The sequence below is a fragment of the Trachurus japonicus genome, chromosome 18 (genome assembly GCF_045865225.1).
Source record: "Trachurus japonicus isolate A0001 chromosome 18, Traja_1.0".
NCBI lineage: Eukaryota > Metazoa > Chordata > Actinopteri > Carangiformes > Carangidae > Trachurus > Trachurus japonicus.
Window position 1 is genome coordinate 17,892,919 of NC_140924.1, and position 21,550 is coordinate 17,914,468.

General features: G+C 43.1%; 2 protein-coding genes across 2 annotated transcripts in view; one reads left to right on the plus strand and one right to left on the minus strand.

The window, feature by feature from the left end:
* The first annotated feature begins 230 nt into the window (after positions 1–230).
* prkd4 (protein kinase D4) lies at positions 231–14,319 on the plus strand. Its single transcript, XM_085759905.1, has 19 exons — positions 231–370; positions 1,141–1,307; positions 3,473–3,611; positions 4,503–4,634; positions 4,731–4,885; positions 5,665–5,848; positions 6,757–6,840; positions 7,345–7,504; positions 7,836–7,959; positions 9,153–9,230; positions 9,317–9,536; positions 10,597–10,622; positions 10,712–10,784; positions 11,060–11,166; positions 11,300–11,461; positions 12,041–12,139; positions 12,254–12,521; positions 13,607–13,692; positions 13,874–14,319. Exons 2-19 carry the CDS (start codon positions 1,152–1,154, stop codon positions 14,036–14,038), a joined length of 2,418 nt encoding a protein of 805 aa, XP_085616031.1. The 5' UTR covers positions 231–370; positions 1,141–1,151; the 3' UTR covers positions 14,039–14,319.
* A 740-nt stretch (positions 14,320–15,059) lies between these two features.
* actn3b (actinin alpha 3b) overlaps positions 15,060–21,550 on the minus strand; it is a 37,879-nt gene continuing 31,388 nt past the window's right edge. The window contains exons 14-21 of the mRNA XM_085759904.1: positions 21,336–21,476; positions 20,060–20,242; positions 18,816–18,950; positions 18,329–18,508; positions 17,365–17,511; positions 16,917–16,982; positions 16,638–16,796; positions 15,060–15,730 (exon numbers count right to left, since the gene is read on the minus strand). Coding sequence (XP_085616030.1) covers positions 15,572–15,730; positions 16,638–16,796; positions 16,917–16,982; positions 17,365–17,511; positions 18,329–18,508; positions 18,816–18,950; positions 20,060–20,242; positions 21,336–21,476 — 1,170 coding nt within the window. The 3' untranslated portion in view covers positions 15,060–15,571. The remainder of the gene's footprint in view (positions 15,731–16,637; positions 16,797–16,916; positions 16,983–17,364; positions 17,512–18,328; positions 18,509–18,815; positions 18,951–20,059; positions 20,243–21,335; positions 21,477–21,550) is intronic.

Here is a 21,550-nt window from a genome sequence, read left to right on the forward strand (position 1 = left end):
TGCTGCTGGAAGTGACTGAGAGGCGGCTCTGAGCTCTGAGCAGGAACGGAAATGGGTTTGACCATTTCAAAGTATATGTATGTGTATGTTTATGAGTGTGTTAAAGTTTTCACACCCAGGGGCTGGGGGGTGTTAACCGTGCTCTCCGCTCTTCGCAGCCTGTGAGTATCTGTGAGTAACTTCCTGTCTCAGAGACACAGCTGAGCCCCGCACAGAGGAAACCAGACTCACCAGAAGTGATGAGGGGAGCTGACGACGACAACAACGACTCTGACTCTGACTCGACTCTGCGCTGCTTGAGAAACCTCGTTGTGATCCCGAGCTGAGCCCGAGGGGAAAGATCGGAGCTTGAATGACCTGGGGTTAGAAAGTAAGATAACTCAACATCATCTATAACTGAGCTGGCTTTTCAGTGCTTTTATTTTGGTGACAGGGCACCCAGAAGAAAAAGCTTATTATGTCCTGCGTTATAATGGTTTCGTTATTTAACAGTGAAGATGAAGGTGTTAGATCAGGGTTGTCAAACATATTTTTCTCTAGAGATTTCAGGTTGTTCATAATGTTTTGTAAAAGGATAGATCATTAAGTGTAGACATCTTGTTCTTCTTTGCACTAGGGTTAGGGTTAGTTTATAGACTTCTCATTATTTATAGATTATTATGCTGTTTCTTCACTGGCCCAACCCACTTTAAATCAAATTGCACTATATTATGTGGCCCCTGAACTAAAATGAGCTGTGCTAGATAGTTAAAATGTGCCATTTGCCAAACCATACTGTTAATATCACCACTAATATGTTTACATTTATGTTTATTTGTGAGGATCCACATTAGCTGTATCTAACTGGGGTTCACATTTAAAAACAGTACATTAAAAACATACATTTATATGAATAAGACAAGACAAGTCAACAAAAACTTACATTCAATCTCTACAATAGGTATGAATCCTAAATCAAAGAACATACAGTATAAGACACTGGTAGAGCAGCTGATAGACTAAATATTAATATTATATTGTGTCTAAGATGTTGGGATCACAGTGTTCAGCTAAACAGACCTTTATTTTGAAATGCTGCTTTGAACCTCAGCAGCTTTTTTATCTATTTATTTTTTTAACCATCTCTATATTTTCCATCAGGCTGCCTCTCCATGTCCGCAGTGGCTCCCTCCAGTCCCAGCAGTGTCGCGGCGCCGGCTCTCGTCCAGTTCCAGCTGGGCCTGTTCAGGGAGGTGGTCCGAGTCGCCGCCCGCAACCTGAGCTACCGCCATGCCCAGAGGCTGGCCGCGGAGATCATAGAGCGCAAGGTAAACACAACATGACACCGGGAACAGCAGGTTTCAGGGTGGAGGAATAGTCCATCATTTGTTGAGGTGCATCATGGGAGTTTTAAGATCCATCTTAGTGTATCTCCACATCCGTTACATCACTTGTGACCTTTTCTGTGCGGCGTCGTTCTGGAGGTTCAGCACTAAATCCACTGTTTAACAACGGAGCTGAGTGATTTACTTTGAACCCAGCCTCGGTGCCTCTTCGTCAGGCGACAGGTTGGGTGGAGTCGACCGGTGATGGAGCTGCACTGGGCCCACTGCTGCTTCACTGGAAAATCTGCACAACCTCCAAATACCAAACAAACAAAAAAAACACACAAAAAAACAAATACAAATTTAAATAAAAACAACCTGCTGACTCTTCACACTGTCCCACTTGGAAAATGCAGCCATGTGACGTGTGTGAGTTTCTCAGGCCCGTCGGGGACGTGGACTCTGAAAAGGTCAGCTCATGCGTGGAGGAGGACTGCGTAGGTTACTATGTATAGTGTGTGTCTCCGCTGCAGCGCTGACTGAAGCTCTGTTCGGAGGATGTTGTGGTGGTTTTGACACACACATGCACACACACACACAGGGAGACGTTTGATCTGTTAAACCAGGTTAGAGTCTACAGCAGCTTGTTATTCCTCCGTCTGACACCAGCAGACTGCACAGTCTGTGGTCCATTAGGACACAAATCTACTTCCTGTCCTGCGTCATCACTGTTTATTATTTATTCATTTATTATTATTATCATTATTAACTCTCTAACATGTTGTAGAGAGTTCAGTTCTAACAACAGGATCAGTGAAGGAACCGTGGAGCCTGAGTCTCTGAGGTCACATGACGGTGGTCATGAGCTGCAGGTGTCTGCAGGTCTGGTCTTCATGCTGCCTCTGCTCGGAGGGACTGTGTGTGTGTGTGGTCGACTAGAGTCAAGAAAACTTTCCGACCACAGCCTCTCCCCCTCCGTCTCTAACACACACACGCACACACACGTCTGCTGCACTGCCTCTCTTTGAGCTTTGATCGTTGAGTTTCCAGGCAGCGGGTCAGTGCAGTCTAAAGAATGTGTGTGTCGTTATGTGTGTGTGTGTGTGTGTGTGTACACTTCACTGTACAACACACCCTGCATCACGAGTGCTCTACTTCAGAAATGCCACATACTGTGTAACTGTGTCACTAACGAGTGGAGACCCCGTGTCTCTAATGTAAAAGTGTAACCTCCTTTTATTATGAAATTAACACTTTATATTATTTTTCAACTTAATTTTGTTTCATTTTTTATCAACAATGCTGCAACTTACATGTTTTTATAGGTTTTACAAAAGTACATAACCTTTATGCACACTATCGACAAGAAAACAACACAAAGAGTAAATAATAACAAAAGAAATATGCATGTGTATATTAGGGCTATACTGTAGGTATTACCTACAACCTCATGATAGGATACGTATCATGATGACATTGATTTTGAATGATGACCATGTCCTGCACAGAATTAACTACAACAGCTCTTCTTTATTATTTTGCATACTGTAACAATTTAAAACACTTAAAACACAAAATTCAGGCCCACAGAGATCTAAGTAAGTAAAATAATAATAATTCTGTTTCTAATCCCAGAGTTATTACACACACACACACACACACACACACATGTGCGTTCATTCATTCTCTCACAATAAGAAACCGAAAATGTTTCACTTCGAGGTGTTAAAAAAAGAAACACAGTCAATGTGTCACAGCTTTTAACAAGAAAGAAGAAGTTGTTGACAGATGACTGAGACTGATTCAAAGATAAAATCACTGATGATGTTCCTGGTCGAGCCGAGCTCTGAATCTCTACCTCTCTGTACAGTAGCTTATCTTCAGCACCATCTCTCTGACTCGCTGCATGGCTTTTTGTAGCCTGGCTGCAGACATGAACAAGTGCAAATTATTAGTGACAGACTGACATCTCATGTCTGGTTGAAGTGCGACTAGTTTCTGTTTTCTCCAAGTTTCCACCGACTCATCTCTTTTTTTCTGACCAGGCAGCTCTCGTTTAAACTTACTACACTCCTCCGTTTTCCACAGTGGAAAGTTACATATATGCAGTGGAGGTTCAAGGCCTTGTGCATTTCCTCATGTACCTTCCTGTGTGTGTGTGTTTTCAGGCTCCAGAGTGCACCGTGGTGGGCGCCGGCGAGAAGATCTTGCTGTTCAGACATCAGGTGACCTCCGATCAGCTGCTGCAGCGCCTGACGGAGCAGGACGAGCTGCAGGATGGAGATCTGATCGAGGTCGTCATCTCAGGTCAGAGGTCAACTCAGAGCTCAGGGACCAAACGACTCCTTTGTCATCGGCTCATTCACAGTTAATTCACAGATGGAAGATTTTGATTTTGGACTCTGACAACTCTATTATCACTATTTTCAAATTGAAGGTCATTTACTTTCAAGTATTTAAAGTCCAGCAGGATTTAGCCTTGTTTTTTTTGTCAACATTTCATCCCGGTTCAGTTTTCTAAGAGCTACAGACTGATGGTTGTTTGTTTCTGCCAAAACCTCACAGTGGTCAGTGGTAACCTTATGTCTCTACATGAAATAAACCCGTCCCATGAAGAAGCTCTGCAGCGCCGCATTGTGTAATAATCTGCCACATTTTGTAATAAACTTCTTGAACGCAGTATGTGACAAACTTTGCCGCATTTCGTAATAAGTTGTTACATATTGCACCGAATTGTTACATTTTTTTCATTAAAAAAGTGCAACACCTGCATGTTGTAATAATTCGGTGCATTATGTAACAACTTATTACAAAATGAGGCAAAGTTTATTACCGGTGAATATTGCGTTCAAGAAGTTTATTACAAAATGCGGTGTTATTACATCATGAGGTGAAAATTTATTACATTATTACAGTACATAGCTAATGTGGTGCTACAAGCTCCATTCTGAAAAGATCCAGATTAAAATTCAGACATCAGGAACATCTGGAGGTTATCATAGATTTCATCATTTCCTCTCATCCTGACATTTTTTTAAATAAAATAGCAGGAATTAATTTGTCTGTGCATTGTTTAAGTTTTGTTCAATTTTATGCTCTTTTTTTTTTCAATTAGCAACAAAGGTGAAAAACAGACGAGAGAAGACAGATGTGACTCTGCTGTTATGAACTGTGTCTCTTCTCTCTGATCTGACTCAGGATCAGCCTCGGTGACCGAGATGAGGATCCGTCCGCACTCCCTGGTGGTGTACTCGTACCGGACCCCGACCTTCTGTCACCATTGCGGAGAGATGCTGTGGGGCCTCGTCCGCCAGGGGCTGAAATGTGACGGTAAACGAAGCGGCAGCTCAGCGTCGTTTAAATCTGACCCAGAGTCAGACCAGAACCATAAAACATCTTCTCCTCCTCTTGTTTCTGTCTCTGCAGGTTGTGGCCTGGACTTCCACAAACGCTGCGCCTTCCAGTTGCCCAACGACTGCAGCCGAGCGCGGCGTCAGGTCAGCACCAGCATGTCCCTGTTCCCCCCACGGCGGCCGCGGACGCACTCGCTGTCCAATCAGGCGGGCGGCAGCCTGGAGGAGGTGAGTGAGGAACCAATAGGAGCTTCTAAGTCAGGGGCATTTTAGTTCAGGGGCCACATTCAGCATAATTTGATCTCAAGTGGGCCAGACCAGTAAAATAACAGCATAATAACCTGTAAATAACAAAATAACTTTGTTTTAGTGCAAGTACAAGTACATTATACTCTCTTTACCACCTTTTTAGCCATCAGTATCGGTATTAGCAGCATTTTTTGATATATTTTAAAGGTACTGTCTGCCTTTTTCAAAGGAGGTTAAATCGAAAGCAACTGGACTTAGTTATTTGTCTAGGAAATTAACTAAGTCCAGTTGCTTTCGATTTAACCTCCTTTGAAATACTATGACCTGGGCAAATGAGAATATGCACCGTACTGTCTGCCTGTTTATCTATTTATTCTGTCTATTTATTGCTGTGTTGTTTGGAATGAATGTGCACATGGGCTGCTGGCATCAAGAATTTCCTTCAGGATGAATAAAGTTTATTCAATTCAATTCAATTATGAAGATGCTCTACAAACGAACTATCTTTTTACAAAACATCATGAACAAACTGAAAATATTTGAGAAAAATATGCACAGTTTCAACAATATTATGTCTCTAATGTCTTCTATGCAATTTTCACACTTGGCAAATTGATCCTGCGGGCCGGATTGGACCTTCCGGTGGGCCGGTTCTGGCCCACAGGCCACACATTTGACACCCCTGTTCTAAATGCTTTTTTTTGTTGTTGTTTTTGTTTTCACCTTTGACCTCCACCTCTCCGTCCGTCCTTCACCAGATCAGCATGTCCAAGCCGTCCTCCAGGCCTCCGTCCTGGGCGGAGCCGCCCGTGTGGCTGGGGGCCGGCAGCACGGCTCAGGTCCCCCACACCTTCCACATCCACAGCTACACCAAACCCACGGTGTGTCAGTACTGCCACCGGCTGCTCAAAGGCCTCTTCAGACAGGGGCTGCAGTGCTCAGGTGACACACACACACACACACACACACACACACGTCTCCTCTAATAAGGATTAATGAACAGATTGTTGGGAAGTAACAACTTACATGTAACGGCATTACTTAATCACCATTACTGGGGGAAAAATATGTGATTAAATGACAGTTGCTTTTGGAAATTTCCATGGTTATACTTTTAGTTACATTTGAAAAATCGCTGCAAAAGCTCAGATTTAGGTTTTAAGTTGGATACCGACGCCTCTGATTGGCTCTCTCTGGTCATGTGCCGTTCTGCTGCTCAACTTGCTAGCGGAACCAAAGATACTCTACTAGTACTAGTTTCTAAACCATCTTTGGCAGAACGATCTGTCAGTCAGCAACAATGTCGGTGACGGAGAAGAACGCGTTCCTCTGTTGGAAGTTCAGAAACACTTTGCACAGACTGCAGACAAGGGTTGAAAATGGTTAACAGTTGAGAGCATTCATTCAAAATTAAGCAATCAAATGCAATTACAAGAGAAAGTAATTGTACATTTCCACAGTAATCTTCTCAACACTGTTAATGAACATGTTCATGTTCTTCTACATGGTGCTTTCACTTTCTGCAGGAAAACTCAAAACCACATCCGAGTGTCGCTAAAAAAAGAAAACTTTTGCACCATCACGATTCATACATCAAAATGTAACAGAAAGCTGTGAAGCGGTGGTTTCCTGCCTGAATATTAATACACATGAATCACCAGGTCAGTTTTAGGTCGTCTGTCTTCACACAACCTCGACTTAATGAAGCCGACGTGTGTGACTGGACTCAACATGTGCTCATTGAAAAAGCTTCACAGGAGAAGAAAAAAAATGTTTTAAAAGTGATTTAAAAGTTAAATTCTGCAGATCTTCTCCTGATGTCACCTCCTCTTCCTCCTCTTCCTCCCCAGACTGCAGGTTTAACTGTCACCGTCGCTGCGAGCCGCTGGTGTCCAGAGACTGTCCAGGAGAGAGGAGAGGGGTCAACGGAGAAGGTGAGGTCCTCGTCTCTCCGATTTTAATATTCTGCTCCTGAACGTCGCGCTGTCAGATCACAGGTCGTTTGAAACAAGGCCCTCGCTCTGATCTCATCGTAACGCCGTGATGAGTCGAGACTGATTCACCCTCCTCAAGAAACATCAGAGCTGATTCATATTCCCAGAAACATTATGTGTGTGCAGCGAAGATTCAAGCTCCTATGATGCAATGATTTACAGTATTTGTATATTTACACTATTAAAAAAAGGGATATATACTGATTTTGAAATAATAATGTGATGAAAACCTTTAGATAATCAGCCATTTAGTTTTAAAGCAACAAAATTTAAAAAGTTTTCATCTCTGTTTTTAAATTGTGCAGGTTTTTCTCCCACTTCAAAGTGAATACTGTAAAAGTTTGGACTGATTCATCTTTTTTTTTTTTTTAATCAGTGTATTTAAAGATATTATGTGCAGGTGGTGATCAGTAACAGGCCGATGATGTCATGTTGTGTTCCCAGAATCCCCTGCAGCTATTTACAGCTGTGTGGCGGAGCCGGACGACACTGAGTCAGAGCTCACCAGTGTGACAACACTAGACCTCTCCGATGACGACATGTCCACCGACGGCGACTCGCCGGCCGAGATCAAGGAGGCGGACCCGCTGCGGGAGCCAATCAGGTCAGAGCGGAGCGCCGTGAACTCACTGTGATGATGTCACCACATCTGAAAGTTGTCTGTGGTGTGTGTGTGTGTGTGTGTGTGTGTGTGTGTGGTGATGCCCTGAGCCGGGCAGGATGTTTTAGTCTAAGTTGTCGCGTGCCACCTACACACACACACACACACACTGAAGTTTATGTGTGTGTGACTGACCTGGTTGTTGTCGGAGAGTTTTTGTTGCACGCTGCCACCTGGAGGTTTTCAGGAGGAACTGTAACATAGGAGACATGGTTGTTGTTGTTGTTGTTGTTGACATCCTCCCTGTCTCTGTCCGTCCTCGTCCCTCCACCAGTCCCTGCTTCAGCAGCTACATCCCTCTGATGAGACTGGTCCAGTCGGTGCATCACACTAAGAGGAGAGCGGGTGGAGTCCTGAGGGAGGGGTGGCTGCTGCACCACACCAACACCGACACACTGGTGAGACACGAGGTCGTGTGACAAGATCATGTGTGACTCTACTGGAGAGATTCACAGACGCCAAGTTTCAGCTCTTTTATCTTATAAATTGCAAATGCAAATTTAAGTTTTTGTCACTAGAGCACTTTTTACAACTGTGTCGGTCTGGCTGTTTACACTCACATTGTGTTAGAATAAGAGGGATTCAGGTGAGACGAGCAGACCAAGAACTTTATCTTATTGGATAAAAACAGATGTTAGTTAGTTAGTTAGTTAGTTAGTTAGTTAGTTAAAGTTTATTTCGGACATGTTAAAAGAAATAAAACATAATACAGAAATGGACAGACATAACATAAAAACTTTGCAAAGACAACATATGAACAAAAATATATATACATAAAAAAATAAAATAAAATAATTGAAAATAAAAGTAATTTGATTTTTTTTGTTTTTGTTTGTTTGTTTGTTTCATATCCGAAAAGGAGTGGGAAGAAGTAAAACTTATTTACTCCCACCCCTTATTCATAAATTATCTATCAAGTTATCTAGTCATTATTACTTGAATTTATCTACCAAGTTATCTAGTCATTATAATCTATACACGATCTATATATGATGTTGACACAGATGTTTTCCTTTCAGGACATAATCTGCAGTAATAAATCAAATAGTATCACAGATTGTAATTGCAATACTCAGAATATCACAACATCTTAAAGATAGTTTTACATCTGATCCAACTCATATTTGTGAATACATACACACATCTTAAATAATCAACCTTCTTACAACAGTTTTAACCCCACATCTTTACTTTTTCTCTCCTGCTTTGCATATTCATGACCTGAAATATATTTAACACCATAAAGTATAAATGGTGTGTGTCTATGTTTGCAAACAGGACCTCAGTGAAACCACCTGCAGATATATAAATAGACAACTCAATGACAAATATACAGTTTTGCTGTCACATGTGGTGTGTGAAGTCTTTCTCTGAATCACGTCACAAACGCTTCAGTTGACCAGACAAAAGGTGTGAAAACACGAGCTGCTGGTTTCCTCTTTGAAACGTCTCAGTCATGTGAAGAAGTTTATTTCACACAGATGTGAGAGTCAGATACTGAGACGAAGTTTGAACTCATTAAAAGTCATGAACCTCCCATGAACATGATGGATTATTGATTATTGATTATTTCTGTGTCTCCTGGTCGCAGAGGAAACGTCATTACTGGATCCTGGACAGGAAGAGCATCATTCTGTACCAGAACGAGAGCAGCACCAAGTACTACAAAGTAAAAGCCTCTTCACCAACACCGCCACCGTCACCTCCACAGTTTACCACTTTTATCTTCATCCCCTCCTCCTCTTCCTCCTGCAGGAGATCCCTCTGTCTGAGGTGCTGCAGGTCCGAGGCCCCGCCCAGCTCTCCGCGCCCGCGTTGCCGGGCAACAGCGCCCCCCACTCCTTCGAGGTGGAGACGGCCTCGCTGGTGTACTGCGTGGTGGCCGGACAGGACGGGCCGCTGTGGGAGAGCGCCATCCGTCAGGGCCTGATGCCCGTGGAGAGCAGCGGCGGGGTGCAGGTGGAGGAGAACCACTGTGAGTGGAGATCAACAAACATAAACATCATTAAGTATACAGTGCTGTGAAAAAGTATTTGTCCCTTTCTTGATTTCTTACTTTTTTGCATATTTGTCGCACTTAAAGGGATAGTTCAACATTTTGGCAAATTGGCCCATTGCCATAATCCCTATAGTCATAGCAGTAGGTTCGTTACCTTTAATTGTCGGCGCAAGCTATTTTAAGAACAGCGGAGCAGAGCCGCGAGCTGCTCAGAGCTACGCTACGGAGGCTAATGGGATTTCTTGTTTTCCCTCATCAAACTCATCGAGTTGTTTTTGAGGCAAATGCAGAGACAGCTTGCTGAAAAACTGCCCCCGACGGGAACGTGCATCAGCGATTTTACATGAATTTACCTCTAAAACAACTCTGTCTCGTAACGTTCCGTTATTATCTCATAGCGTGGTGGATGTGCAGGTCACAACTTGTCCACCAGAGCCTTTTGGAGTTGTTGGATTGTGTATTTGATGAGGGAAACCAAGAAATCCCATGAGCCTCTGTAGCGTAGCTCTGAGCAGCTCGCGGTTCTGCTCTGCCGTTCTAAAAATAGCTTGCACCGACAAATAAAGGTAACGAACCTACTGCTATGACTATAGGGATTATGGCAATGGGCCAATTTGCCAAAATGTTGAACTATCCCTTTATAAGTTTAAGATCATCAAACAAATTTTAGACAAAGATAACTCGAGTATGATGATAAGGGAAAAAAGCTTTCCAAACCTACCAAATTTTTTTGGAAAGCTCAGTTCAATTTCACTATCCAGGGCCAGATAGGGTTGGATGGATAGCTTTTTTCCTATTAATAAATGAAATCATCATTTACCGTAAAAACTGCATTTTATATTTACTTGGGTTATGTTTGTCTAATATTAAAATTTACTGGATGATCTTAAACACATAAGTGCGACAAATATGCAAAAAAATAAGAAATCCGGACGGGGCAAATACTTTTTCACGGCACTGTAAAATATGAACAAAATTACACAAGCAGTTTAACTTTGACAATCTTCTGTCTTCTGTCCTCCTCTCTATTCCTCAGATGATTACCCACGCAGACGCAGCACGGTAAGGGTTAATGTGTTCACTGGGTGGATTTCACCATGGAAACGTTTGTCAGGCTCGAGTGTGCAGCGCCGTGTCACTTTGTGTTTCAGGACATCAGCTCCGTGTACCAGATCTTTGCAGACGACGTGCTGGGCTCTGGACAGTTTGGGGTGGTGTACAGGGGTGAGCCGACTCTGACCACAACATCCCATCATCACAACAACACGAAATTAATAGAAAGATAGAAAAAAATGTTTTTATTGAGAGGAAAGTTGTTGTTTTCTAACGTAATTTCTACCATTAAACCCAAACAAACACTGACTCAGGCTGTGTTTCCCTCCAGAGCTGCACTTGAAGTAACCACCGCTGTGTCTGAGTCTCTTTATGTCACTGAGGGGTTGGTTTATTATAATTATAATAAATAATAATAATAAAGTTTTCTCTCTCTCCTGTGTCAGGTACTCACAGGATGTCGGGTCGACCAGTCGCCATCAAAGTCATCGACAAGACGCGTTTCCCCGCCAAACAGGAGAGACAGCTGAGGAACGAAGTGTCAATACTGCAGGTACAGACACGACTTCATCACACACCTGTTACACCTGAATTTATTGTCTGTTATGTTCTGTAACACTTTTATATATATGTGTGTGTGTGTGTGTGTGTGTGTGTGTGTGTGTGTGTGTGTGTGTGTCGTCCAGAACCTGTCCCACCTCGGTGTGGTTCTGGTGGAGGGGATGTTCGAGACCGGCGAGCACGTCTTCGTCGTCATGGAGAAGCTCCACGGAGACATGCTGGAGATGATTATGTCCAACGAGAATGGACGACTCCCTGAACGCAACACTCGCTTCCTGGTCATGCAGGTACAACAGGAGGTTTATTATTATGTATCAGTATTCATTAAACCTGTGGGATACTGTGTCTGACACCACAAATTGTGTTTTTCTCACAGTTTTGTAAAAAAAATTCTTGAAAATTTAGCAAAAATAATTTCTTGAAAGTTTTGTAAAAAAAAAAAATTCTTGAAACTTTTGTAATTTTTTTCTTGAAAATTTTGTAAAAAAGAAAAGAAATCTTGAAATTTTTGTAAAAAATAATTTCTTGAAAGTTTTGTAAAAAAAGAATTTCTTGAAAATTTTGTAATTTTTTTTCTTGAAAGTTTTGTAAAGAATTTTGTCATAAATTTTGGTTTTTCATGCGAATTGAGTTTTTTCCTGGATTTGTGAGATTTCTTTTTCCACAAAATTACATTTCTCACAAGTTTATCAGTCTTTCTCGCATAATTTTTTTTCTTCACAAATTTTTGAGTTTCCTTGTAAATTTGTGTTTTTTTTCTCTTCACAAATTTTAGTTTTTCTCCCAATTGCGTAACTAGTAACTTGCGCAAATTAGTTTTTCTTCTTGTAAAATCATATCTTTCCTCCGGTCTGTGTCGTCCACAGATCCTCGAGGCGTTGCGGTACCTGCACTTCAAACACATCGCCCACTGCGACCTCAAACCTGAGAACGTGCTCCTGGCCTCGGCCGACCCCTTTCCTCAGGTGGGTCTTTACCGCTCTGTCCAAACGCAGCAGCAGAAACATGATTTATTTATTTTTCCCAGCATCCTCCTCTCTCTCTGAGTTCACCTCCTCCACTCACTGTCTGTGCCTCAGGTGAAGCTGTGCGACTTCGGCTTCGCCCGCATCATCGGCGAGAAGTCGTTCCGGCGCTCGGTGGTGGGCACGCCGGCCTACCTGGCGCCGGAGGTGATCAGCAGCAGCGGCTACAACCGCTCGCTGGACATGTGGTCGGTCGGCGTCATCATGTACGTGAGCCTGAGCGGGACGTTCCCCTTCAACGAGGACGAGGACATCAAGCAGCAGATCACCAACGCCGCCTTCATGTACCCGAGACAAACCTGGGCCTCCATCTCCCTGGAGGGTAGCGGCCGCTTTTATTGATTATTCATGTATTGATTGATTGATTGATTGATTGATTTTACCTCTCCATTATCAGCTGATTATTCAATAATTAAGAAGTTGACACACGAAGGAAACCTGTTTGTTGTGGCTGCATCGTTCAGACAAGATGAAATATTGAGCTTGTTCTTTTCTCCTGTCGTCCACTGGGGGACTCTAGTGCACTGCTTTTAAAACAACCTCTTCATCTCTTTTCTCTCTCTCTCCCTCTCTTTTCTCTTTCTCTTCCTCTCTTTCTTTTCTCTCTCTGTTCCTCTCTTTTCTCTCTCCCTTCCTCTTTCTTTTTTTTCTCTCCTTTCCTATCATCTCTCTCTCCCCTCCTCTTCCATTTTTCTCTCCTTTCCTATCTTCTCTCTCTCCCCTCCTCTTCCATTTTTCTCTCCTTTCCTATCTTCTCTCTCTCCCTTCCTCTTTCTTTTCTCTCTCCCTTCCTCTTTTTTCTCTCCTTTCCTCTCTTCTCTCTCCCTTCCTCTTTCTTTTCTTTCTCCCTTCCTCTCTTCTCTCTCCCTTCCTCTTTCTTTTCTTTCTCCCTTCCTCTCTTTCTTTTCTCTCTCCCTTCCTCTCTTTTCTTTCTCCCTTCCTCTTTCTTTTCTCTCTCCCTTCCTCTTTCTTTTCTCTCTCCCTTCCTTTCTTTCTTCTCTCTCTCCTTTCTCTTCGCCTCCCTCTCTCTCCCTTCTCTCTTTTTTCTTTCCCTTCTCTCTCCCTTCCTTTCTTTTTTCTCTCCTTTCCTCTTCTTTCTCCCTTCATCTTTCTTTTCTCTCTCCCTTCCTTTCTTTTTTCTCTACTTTCCTCTTTCTTTTCTCTCTCCCTTCCTCTTTCTTTTTTCTCTCCTTTCCTTTCTTTTCTCTCTCCCTCCCTCTCTCTCCCTTCTCTTTTTTCTTTCCCTTCTCTCTCCCTTCCTCTCTTCTCTCTCTCCCTTCCCCTAACTCTTTTCTCTCTCCCTTCCTCTCCTTTCTCTTCGCCTCCCTCTTTCTTTTTTCTCTCTCTTCCTCTCTCTCTTTTCTCTCTCTCCCTCCTTCCCTCCCTCTCTTCTCTCCCTCCTCTCAGCGGTGAGCCTCATCAACAACCTGCTGCAGGTGTCGGTGAGGAGGAGGTTCAGCGTGGGCAAAGCTCTGGGACACTCCTGGCTGCAGGTGAGTTACAGCTCTGATTAGAACTCGGAGACAGATTTAGAAATCTTTTATTTGTTTTGTTTTTTGTTTCCTTTTATCTTTTTAATAAAGACGCAGCGCTCTCAGCTCTCAGGTGGGAGACCCTCAGGTGATAATCTGGTCTCTGTCTCTGTCCCTCGTCCTCCCCGTGCGTCCCCTGCAGGACTTCCAGCTGTGGTGCGACCTGCGGGAGTTCGAGCAGAGGATGGGCCGCCGGTATCTGACCCACCAGGACGAGGAGGAGCGATGGATCCGCTTCGCCCAGGACCGAGGCCTCGACTTCCCCTCCCACCTCTGCCCGGACCCCCAACACAACCCCGACACGTGACCATCGCCACCGAGAGGGGCGGGGTCAAAGGTCAGACAGCAGACCAGGTAAAAGGTAAAACCAGAAACACGAATGAAAGTGTTTCAACTCTGAACTTGGTGGGAAAAAAACAACACACACAACTGTTGTTTAGTAATATAATTTTCCTTTTTTATTCCAAGTTGTAGTTTTTTTTTAAACTTTAAACCGTGTGATAGTGAGCGCTAGTGGCGTCAGTGATGGACAGAATGAGCTGAGGATGAGGAGAACGGAGCAGAGATAAGATAAGAAAAAAAAAGAAAGAAAGAAAAGAAATGACCACGAGTCAACTCGCACTGGTTTTCATGGCCGACCTGTCGTTAACAACGGGACCAGAACCCTCTCTGACGCTACAGTATCGATTCGTCTTTTGTCCTCAACTTCCCTGACGCCCTGTCTCTCGCTGCTCGACACCTCTCCCCCTCCCTCCGTCAAAAAGAGACGGAGAGAGACAGAGGTGTGTGGGATCGTTCAGTTTTCCTTCCTGTCTTCCTTCGTGAGTCCCACATCCAGCCGTGGCCCCTCTCTCTATTTTGTCTACATTTACCCACAGTGCTTTGCTTTGCTTTGAGCTGCTCTCTCTCTCGTCTTTTTTTTTGTGGTTTTCGATGCTCTCATTCATCCCCCGTTTGTTCCTGAGCTTCTTCAGATTTTAAAATCTCCAGGTTCAAATTTAATCTCTTAACGCTGAGGTTCAGGTTTCACAGTGCTGAGGTATTTGATTCTTTTTATTTCTCAGTGTCGGACTGGCTTTGTAACATCGTAGCACCTGACTCCACTCCTCTGCTGACTCGACTTGTTAACAGGCTCCTCATGACCTGCTCTGGCTTCGCGTATGTGTGTGTTTCTCTGTGTGTGTATAGTGTGTGTGTGTGTGGGTGTATGTGTGTGTGTGAGATTAAGGAAGAGTCTGCGACTCACAAAGACATTTTGCATTTCTAAACTTCAACATTGCATGCATCTGCACAAATACACAACCAACCAAGCCAACTGACCAACCAGCTTTTTCATCACGTTTTCTTCTTTAATTACCCTTCTACAAAAAAAATATGTCATCTCAGAGAGAGGGCGGAGCAGGAGGCTTTGCTCAATAGATTTTTCCCTTTAAACGTGTTTCTCCCTCATCGCCACCTTCTGTCTCCTACAGGCAGGTACGTTATATGTATGCTGCTTACATAAGTTCAGTGCAATACCCGACTCACTTCTGTTTCGTTTTGGTTTTTAAAAAGGCACTTAAATAGAAATGAGGGACAGTCCAAACGTAGTTTCTAAGACTTGAGCAGAGTCTTCTACCCGCGCCCTCTCTAGGCAGTGTGTTTACGGGGGGTGGGGGGGATGGAAAGAGCAGGGAGAGGGACGAGTGAAGGGAGGAGGGAGTTAAGATTTGAAAGAGGAAAAGATGATAAGAACAAAGCGTGTAGAAGGACAGTGGAAGGGTTTAACTTGCTCTCTCCAAACTGGAGAAATAGGGGGGCAGCTGGGAAGAAGGGATGAGAGGAGGAGGAGAAGCTGCGCTTATAAGTCGCTCTCTCCGTAGAGGGCGCTGGAGAAGGAGATGTAGTCCAGGGCGCCGGTGGGGCAGTCGGTTCCGACGTATCTGGTCATGCGGCTGATGCAGTACTCGGCCTGCTCGGGCGGCAGCTCCCTGCGCAGCTCATCCACCGTGATGTAACTCTGCAGAGAGGAGGGAGAGGAGGGAGAGGAGGAAGAAGAGGAGGTTCAACAGGTGGAGGAGCTGGAACGACCTGTAGCACAAAACCCACTGGTGCATCACCAACGGTTAGATAAGACCAGTGACTAATGTGGAGCTGTGGGCCTCCGCTCCACACACTTTAAAGTTCAACTCCTCATCGTCATCAAGTCGCAAAAAAAAAAAAACAGCAGCAGAGAAACTCAAACTCACAGAATCCACATTTTTAAAAAGGGAAATGTGGCTCTGCTTATATAGCAACCCCATAATGTTATAACGGCCAATAATGTAATGTAATAATGTAATAAAATGCCGTAATATTATTGGCCTATTTAAAAAACTTTTGACAATGAAAATGTCATGGTTAATACAAAGTGTTTTTTAATACTAGGCAATAATGTAGTAAGTTATTACATTAAACGTAATAAAGCCAGTAACTTAAACATTTTATTACATTATTGGAAAGTTAGGTCATTCAGTATAGTGTTGAGTCAATAATTTTTTTTTTTTTTTTTTTTTTGTGTTGAGTCAATAATGTTATAACTTTTATAAAAGATGTCATTATGTCATTGGCCTAGTATTAAAAAACCCTTTGAAAATGGTTATTACAATGTCAAAAGTTTTTTAACTGGGCCAATAATGTAATACCTTATTATGTTATTAGCAAAAAGTTATTACGTTATTGACACAAACATTTTATTACATTATTGTTAAGTTATTGTCATAGTATAGTGTTAAGTTACTGACTTTATTACATTTAAAATGGCCAACATTATTACGTTATTGGCCGTCATTACGTTTTAGTTTTGCTCCAGACCATGTTGCTGTAACAACGATAATAAAGACTCCATTTAAACGCTGTGGGTGAGCAGCAGCGTGTCGGTCTCTCACCTTGTCTGAGGCCAGGATCTTGAAGGAGGCCATGACCTGCTCTGCGGTGTCTGTCTCTGCGGTCTCGCGGGTCATGAAGTCGATGAAGGCCTGGAAGGTCACCACGCCCGTGTTGTTGGGGTCAACCAGGGTCATGATGCGAGCAAACTCCACCTCACCCTGTCCAACACAAAAACATTTATCTATTAGCTTATTTGACCTCTCGTTATTTTATTCCCCCTCGTTAGCGAGGCTGAAGTTGCTATAGAAACATGTGTTTTGTTCAGACTTTGCACTGACCAGATCGTAACCCATGGAGATGAGGCAGGCACGGAAGTCGTCTGGGTCCATCATGCCGTTTCTCTTCTGCAGAGAGAAAATACACCTGTGTGTTAATGAACGGAGCAAACAGATGTTGACAGCTGGACGTCTGTGTGTTCGTTCTTTATTGTCATTTGCACAGTAGGAAACGTCTTTGTTTTCCACGTCAGCATAAGAGATATAAAACTATGTATATAAATAGAAAGACAATTAAAGAGCAACAATAATATAATATAATAATAATAAAACTAAACTAAAAGCTGAACACAGATGGAGGTAACAATCGTAAACAGTAGTAGTAGAGTGTATTGTATGTTTACCAACGCTGACGGATTCAGAAAAGGGAGAGTGAACAACTTTACGTTGCCTCTCTCTCCTGACACTGGTAAAAAACTAAAATAAACCGTAGGGTCAGTGAACGCCTCACCCTGTCGAAGTGGTTGAAGGAGGCTCTGAACTCGTTGAGCTGCTCCTGGCTGATGCCCTTGGCGTCGCGGGTCAGGATCTGGTTCTCCACCTCGTTGATGGTTCTGGCGATGGTGGTGAGCAGCTGCTCCCAGCCCACGCGGATGTGCTGCGGTGACGGGGGGGGGGGAGAAGATCAACACCCCCGTTAGAAAACACAACAACAAGACAACAGGAAAGATGGCGGAAGTGCAGTGGGGTGAATGAAGTTCACGGTACCTCCATGTAGGCTTTACACGATCAGGATTTTTAGGGCCGATCACCGATTAGTGAGTTTATATAAACTGATAACCAATCACGATAGGATAGCAACATGTCTATTTAAATAACTTGTTTATTTACTGTACTGTTTACTGAGTATTAACAAAAGTATTCTCAAGCATTTTTTGCCAAATGTTTGACAAATGAAACATGTCTATTTTGCTTTGATTGTTTGTTTAAAGCAAACAAACACGTCTCATTGGTTTAATTGTGTGTTTTATGTCTTTGTGGTGTTTATGCTTTGAGCCCTGTCACTATGTGATGGACAATAAAGTTTTCATCATCACTAGCAAACAAACAAGGCGGTGCCGTGGAACTTTTTCAGAGTAAATTAGACAGGTAAAACACAAGACATCTGCAAAATGGGTAACACTTTATAATAAGTACACACTATTAAGCATTAAATACTGAATTCATCATTTATGACACATGAATACTCATTAGTATGTAGTTTATAAACACAGTTAAAAGTTTTACTCATCTTTGCTAAGCACTTCTGTATTTATAATAAACTACATACTAATGAGTATTCATGCGTTATAAATGAAGAATTCAGTATTTATTAATGCTTAACTAATGCTTAATAGTGTGTACTTATTATAAAGTGTTACAACAACGATGTCACTGATTGGTGAATCAAGACGTTACGGCCAATCAGAACGTACCTCCATGGTGTAGTTGGTGTGCTTGTTGTCGAAGATGAGGGACTCCTGGCTGAGCTGGTGGTCGCCCTCCAGCTTGTCGATGTTGGATTTGTAGTTGATGATGTTCTGCTCGTACTGCTTCAGGCTGTTCATCTGTTCCTCCAGGGAGCCGGCGATGTCCACGGACACGTGGCTGATCTCCTGCAGGAGGACGGAGACCACGGAGACACGTCAGAGGAACCAAAGTCCTGAGATACAGCTACTGACTCCACGTTTCCACGGTCTAGAGTTAGAGCTGCACCGTAGTGGTGAACACGTGTGTGTACATGTGTTTTAAATGATCCCTGAGGACTGACACCAATAACAAACTGATGGCAGCGTGTTCACTGGATTCTTTGTTCTACTTGTTTTTGTTTTCAATCCTCGACTCTGTTTGACTGCTAGAATTAATAAAGAGTCATTATAAAATAAAACATCTTGTCAGTCTTCATGTCCGAGGTGAACGTACCTCCATCTTGGTTTGAATCCAGGGTCCGATGATGTTGGCCTGGGCGGCGAACTGGCGCCTCAGCCTCTCGTTGGCCTGCTGTCTGGCCACCTCCTCCTGGAGCATTTGGTCTCTGAGGGGCACGAGGTGCTTCACCTGCACACACACACACAGAGTCAATATAAAATATTAATCATAAGTCTGGTTTCCATCCAAATGTATCAACATTTTTGTGTGAATTTTGTGAAAACTCGCAAAAAGAAAATGCAAATGTATGCCCGTTTCCTTTCGTTATTGTTTTGTGATTATTGGGAGAAGACCTGCAGGTAAGTTCATTAGTGATTGTTTTCCCGGGCCCCGGGATGACGACGCAGGTTCACCGGCCGAGCACCTCAGAGTTTCACTTCTCCGAAAAACATCGTAGCAAACTTCTAAACAGCCGTCATTTGGATAAACTAACAAAACAGCTTTTCGCCTGTTTTTACAACTGTACTGTATGTGCCGCTGCATTCTTGGAAACTTGTATACTGTATACTGCGGTGTGAACGGTGTTGGTGTTCCATAGCAAAAAGTCGCATTTTCCTTTAATCGATATGCTGACAAATCCACCCCCTCCAAGCGTAAAAACTTTTTTTGGGCAAATTTTCTGCCTTTTTTCAAATTTCTGGCGTTTCCATCCAAGTTTTCTTTCACAAATTTTGAAAATGCGAATAAGAAAAGATGGATGGAAACCCCACTATAGTTACAGAAACAAAATGTGAAAATGTAGATTTAGATTGGCTTCTTAGAACTGACACCTTCATGTTATCACCACACTGAGGTATCTATTTACTTTCTGAGTCAAATCTAGACACCGTAGAACTTTTGTGATGTTTGTAAATTGACGTCTCATTTCTCTGTGGTCGGTTGATATTTATTTGTTACAGTACGAGACGATTGCCACAGAAACAAATCTATTTTCTCAGCACAGATGGTTTGATGTGTGTCAAACTGCAGCTGCACTGACAGGTTTGTTGCTCTGCAGCTATTTTGATTCCCCCCGAGTGTTCAGTGTCGCTCTAACCTACATGTACGGGCTATTTCTGATCCGTCGCTGCGTTACAGTATGTGCCTACGTATTCTTCTTCTTCTTCTTTTCATTATTATTATTAGCCAGATGACCAAATGCGACGCACGGAGCCGGTCAGGTCGACATTTCCTGTTCACATGACGTCAACGTACACGAGGCCAGAAATAAACACAGCTGTTGTGTCTCTCAGACTCACAGCGTCCCACTTGTTGCTGATGTCCTGGGGGCTGAGGTTGGTGTAGGGGTTGATGCCGGACAGCTTGATGCCGTAGGTCTGAGCGATCTTCAGGATCTCGCTGTGGATGCCCATGGTGGCCATGCGCTCCTTGTCGGCCTCGGGCAGAGTGGCCTTGAACTGGTCGTGAGCGGTGATCAGACTCTGCGGAGGAGAACGACAGGATGTGAATAATATCTGTTCTTGGGTTATAATGAAGCTCATGAATTTAATGTTGCGCTGTCTGCAGCCGACTATCAGGCGTCCTGAACTTTATGACCTCGTCTGTTGATGGTCTGACTCATCAAATTAATAATCTGCTGGAGTGAAACACCGGGACGCTTCCTTTCATTTGTCAGCGGTAATAGATTCATGTAGGTGCAGTTGTGAATTAGTGCTTTAATCTTTTTCAAAACGGTGAAAAAGTGTTAAAGAAAGAGATCGAAACATAAATAAAACCAACAGCACTGAATCATTTGGCAAATATTCGTCCATCTGGTGCCTGATTCATAGAGCACAAAGTCATACACTGCAAAAACTCAAAATCTTACTAAGAATATTTGTCTTATTTCTAGTCAAAACAAATCTCATTACACCTGAAATATAAGTATATTTATACATATACATACATAGTGGAAAAATCTGACAGTGAAGCAAGTTTTTCTTTCTTATTACAAGCACAAAAAACTTCCTTTCACTGGCAGATTTTTCTACTTATTTCAAGTGAGAATTAGTTTGAAACAAGTGAAAATTATCTAAAAATAAGTAAATGCTTAGGTGATGAGTCTTATTTAAAGTGGAAAGAGATTAGTTTTGACTAGAAATGAGACATTTTGACAAGAAATAAGACAAATATTCTTGGAAAGATTTTGAGTTTTTGCAGTGTAACTCATTACTAATCACACTAGCGGCAGTGGCTCAGGTGGTAGAGCGGGTCGTCCTATGATCAGAGGGTTGGCGGTTCGAATCCCGCTCTGTCCCAGTTGCTGCCGTAGTGTCCTTGGGCAAGACACCTTACCCACCTTGCTCCTGATGGGTCGTGGTCAGCGCCTTGCATGGCAGCTACCGCCATCAGTGTGTGAATGTGTGTGTGAATGGGTGAATGCGATGTACTGTAAAGCGCTTTGGGTATCGTTACAGGTATAGTAAAGCGCTATATAAATACAGACCATTTACCATTTACCATTTACCAAGGAGAAACACACACACATATTTAAATGTAGTGTGTGTGTGTGTGTGTGTGTGTGTGTTCATGTACCTGGATCTCCTCGATGCTGTGGACGATGAACATGTCCTGCAGGTCCTCCATGGCTCCGTCCATCCAGTTGTTGAAGGGTGCTGCCCTCTTGGCGAACTCCAGGTACAGCTGGTCGATGGTCTCCCACAGCTTCTCCACACGCTACACACACACACACACAGAAACACACTCTTGGTACCAAAACAATAGTGTGGACATACTCTACTCATCGCTGA

Bases quoted from the DNA above. Each gene is read 5' to 3' on its own strand.
- prkd4 (XM_085759905.1), top strand. From the start codon at position 1,152: ATGTCCGCAGTGGCTCCCTCCAGTCCCAGCAGTGTCGCGGCGCCGGCT. The intron at 9,231-9,316 runs GTAAAAGCCTCT...TTCCTCCTGCAG, and splicing joins GCAGCACCAAGTACTACAAA to GAGATCCCTCTGTCTGAGGT. The intron at 11,167-11,299 runs GTACAGACACGA...TGTGTCGTCCAG, and splicing joins ACGAAGTGTCAATACTGCAG to AACCTGTCCCACCTCGGTGT.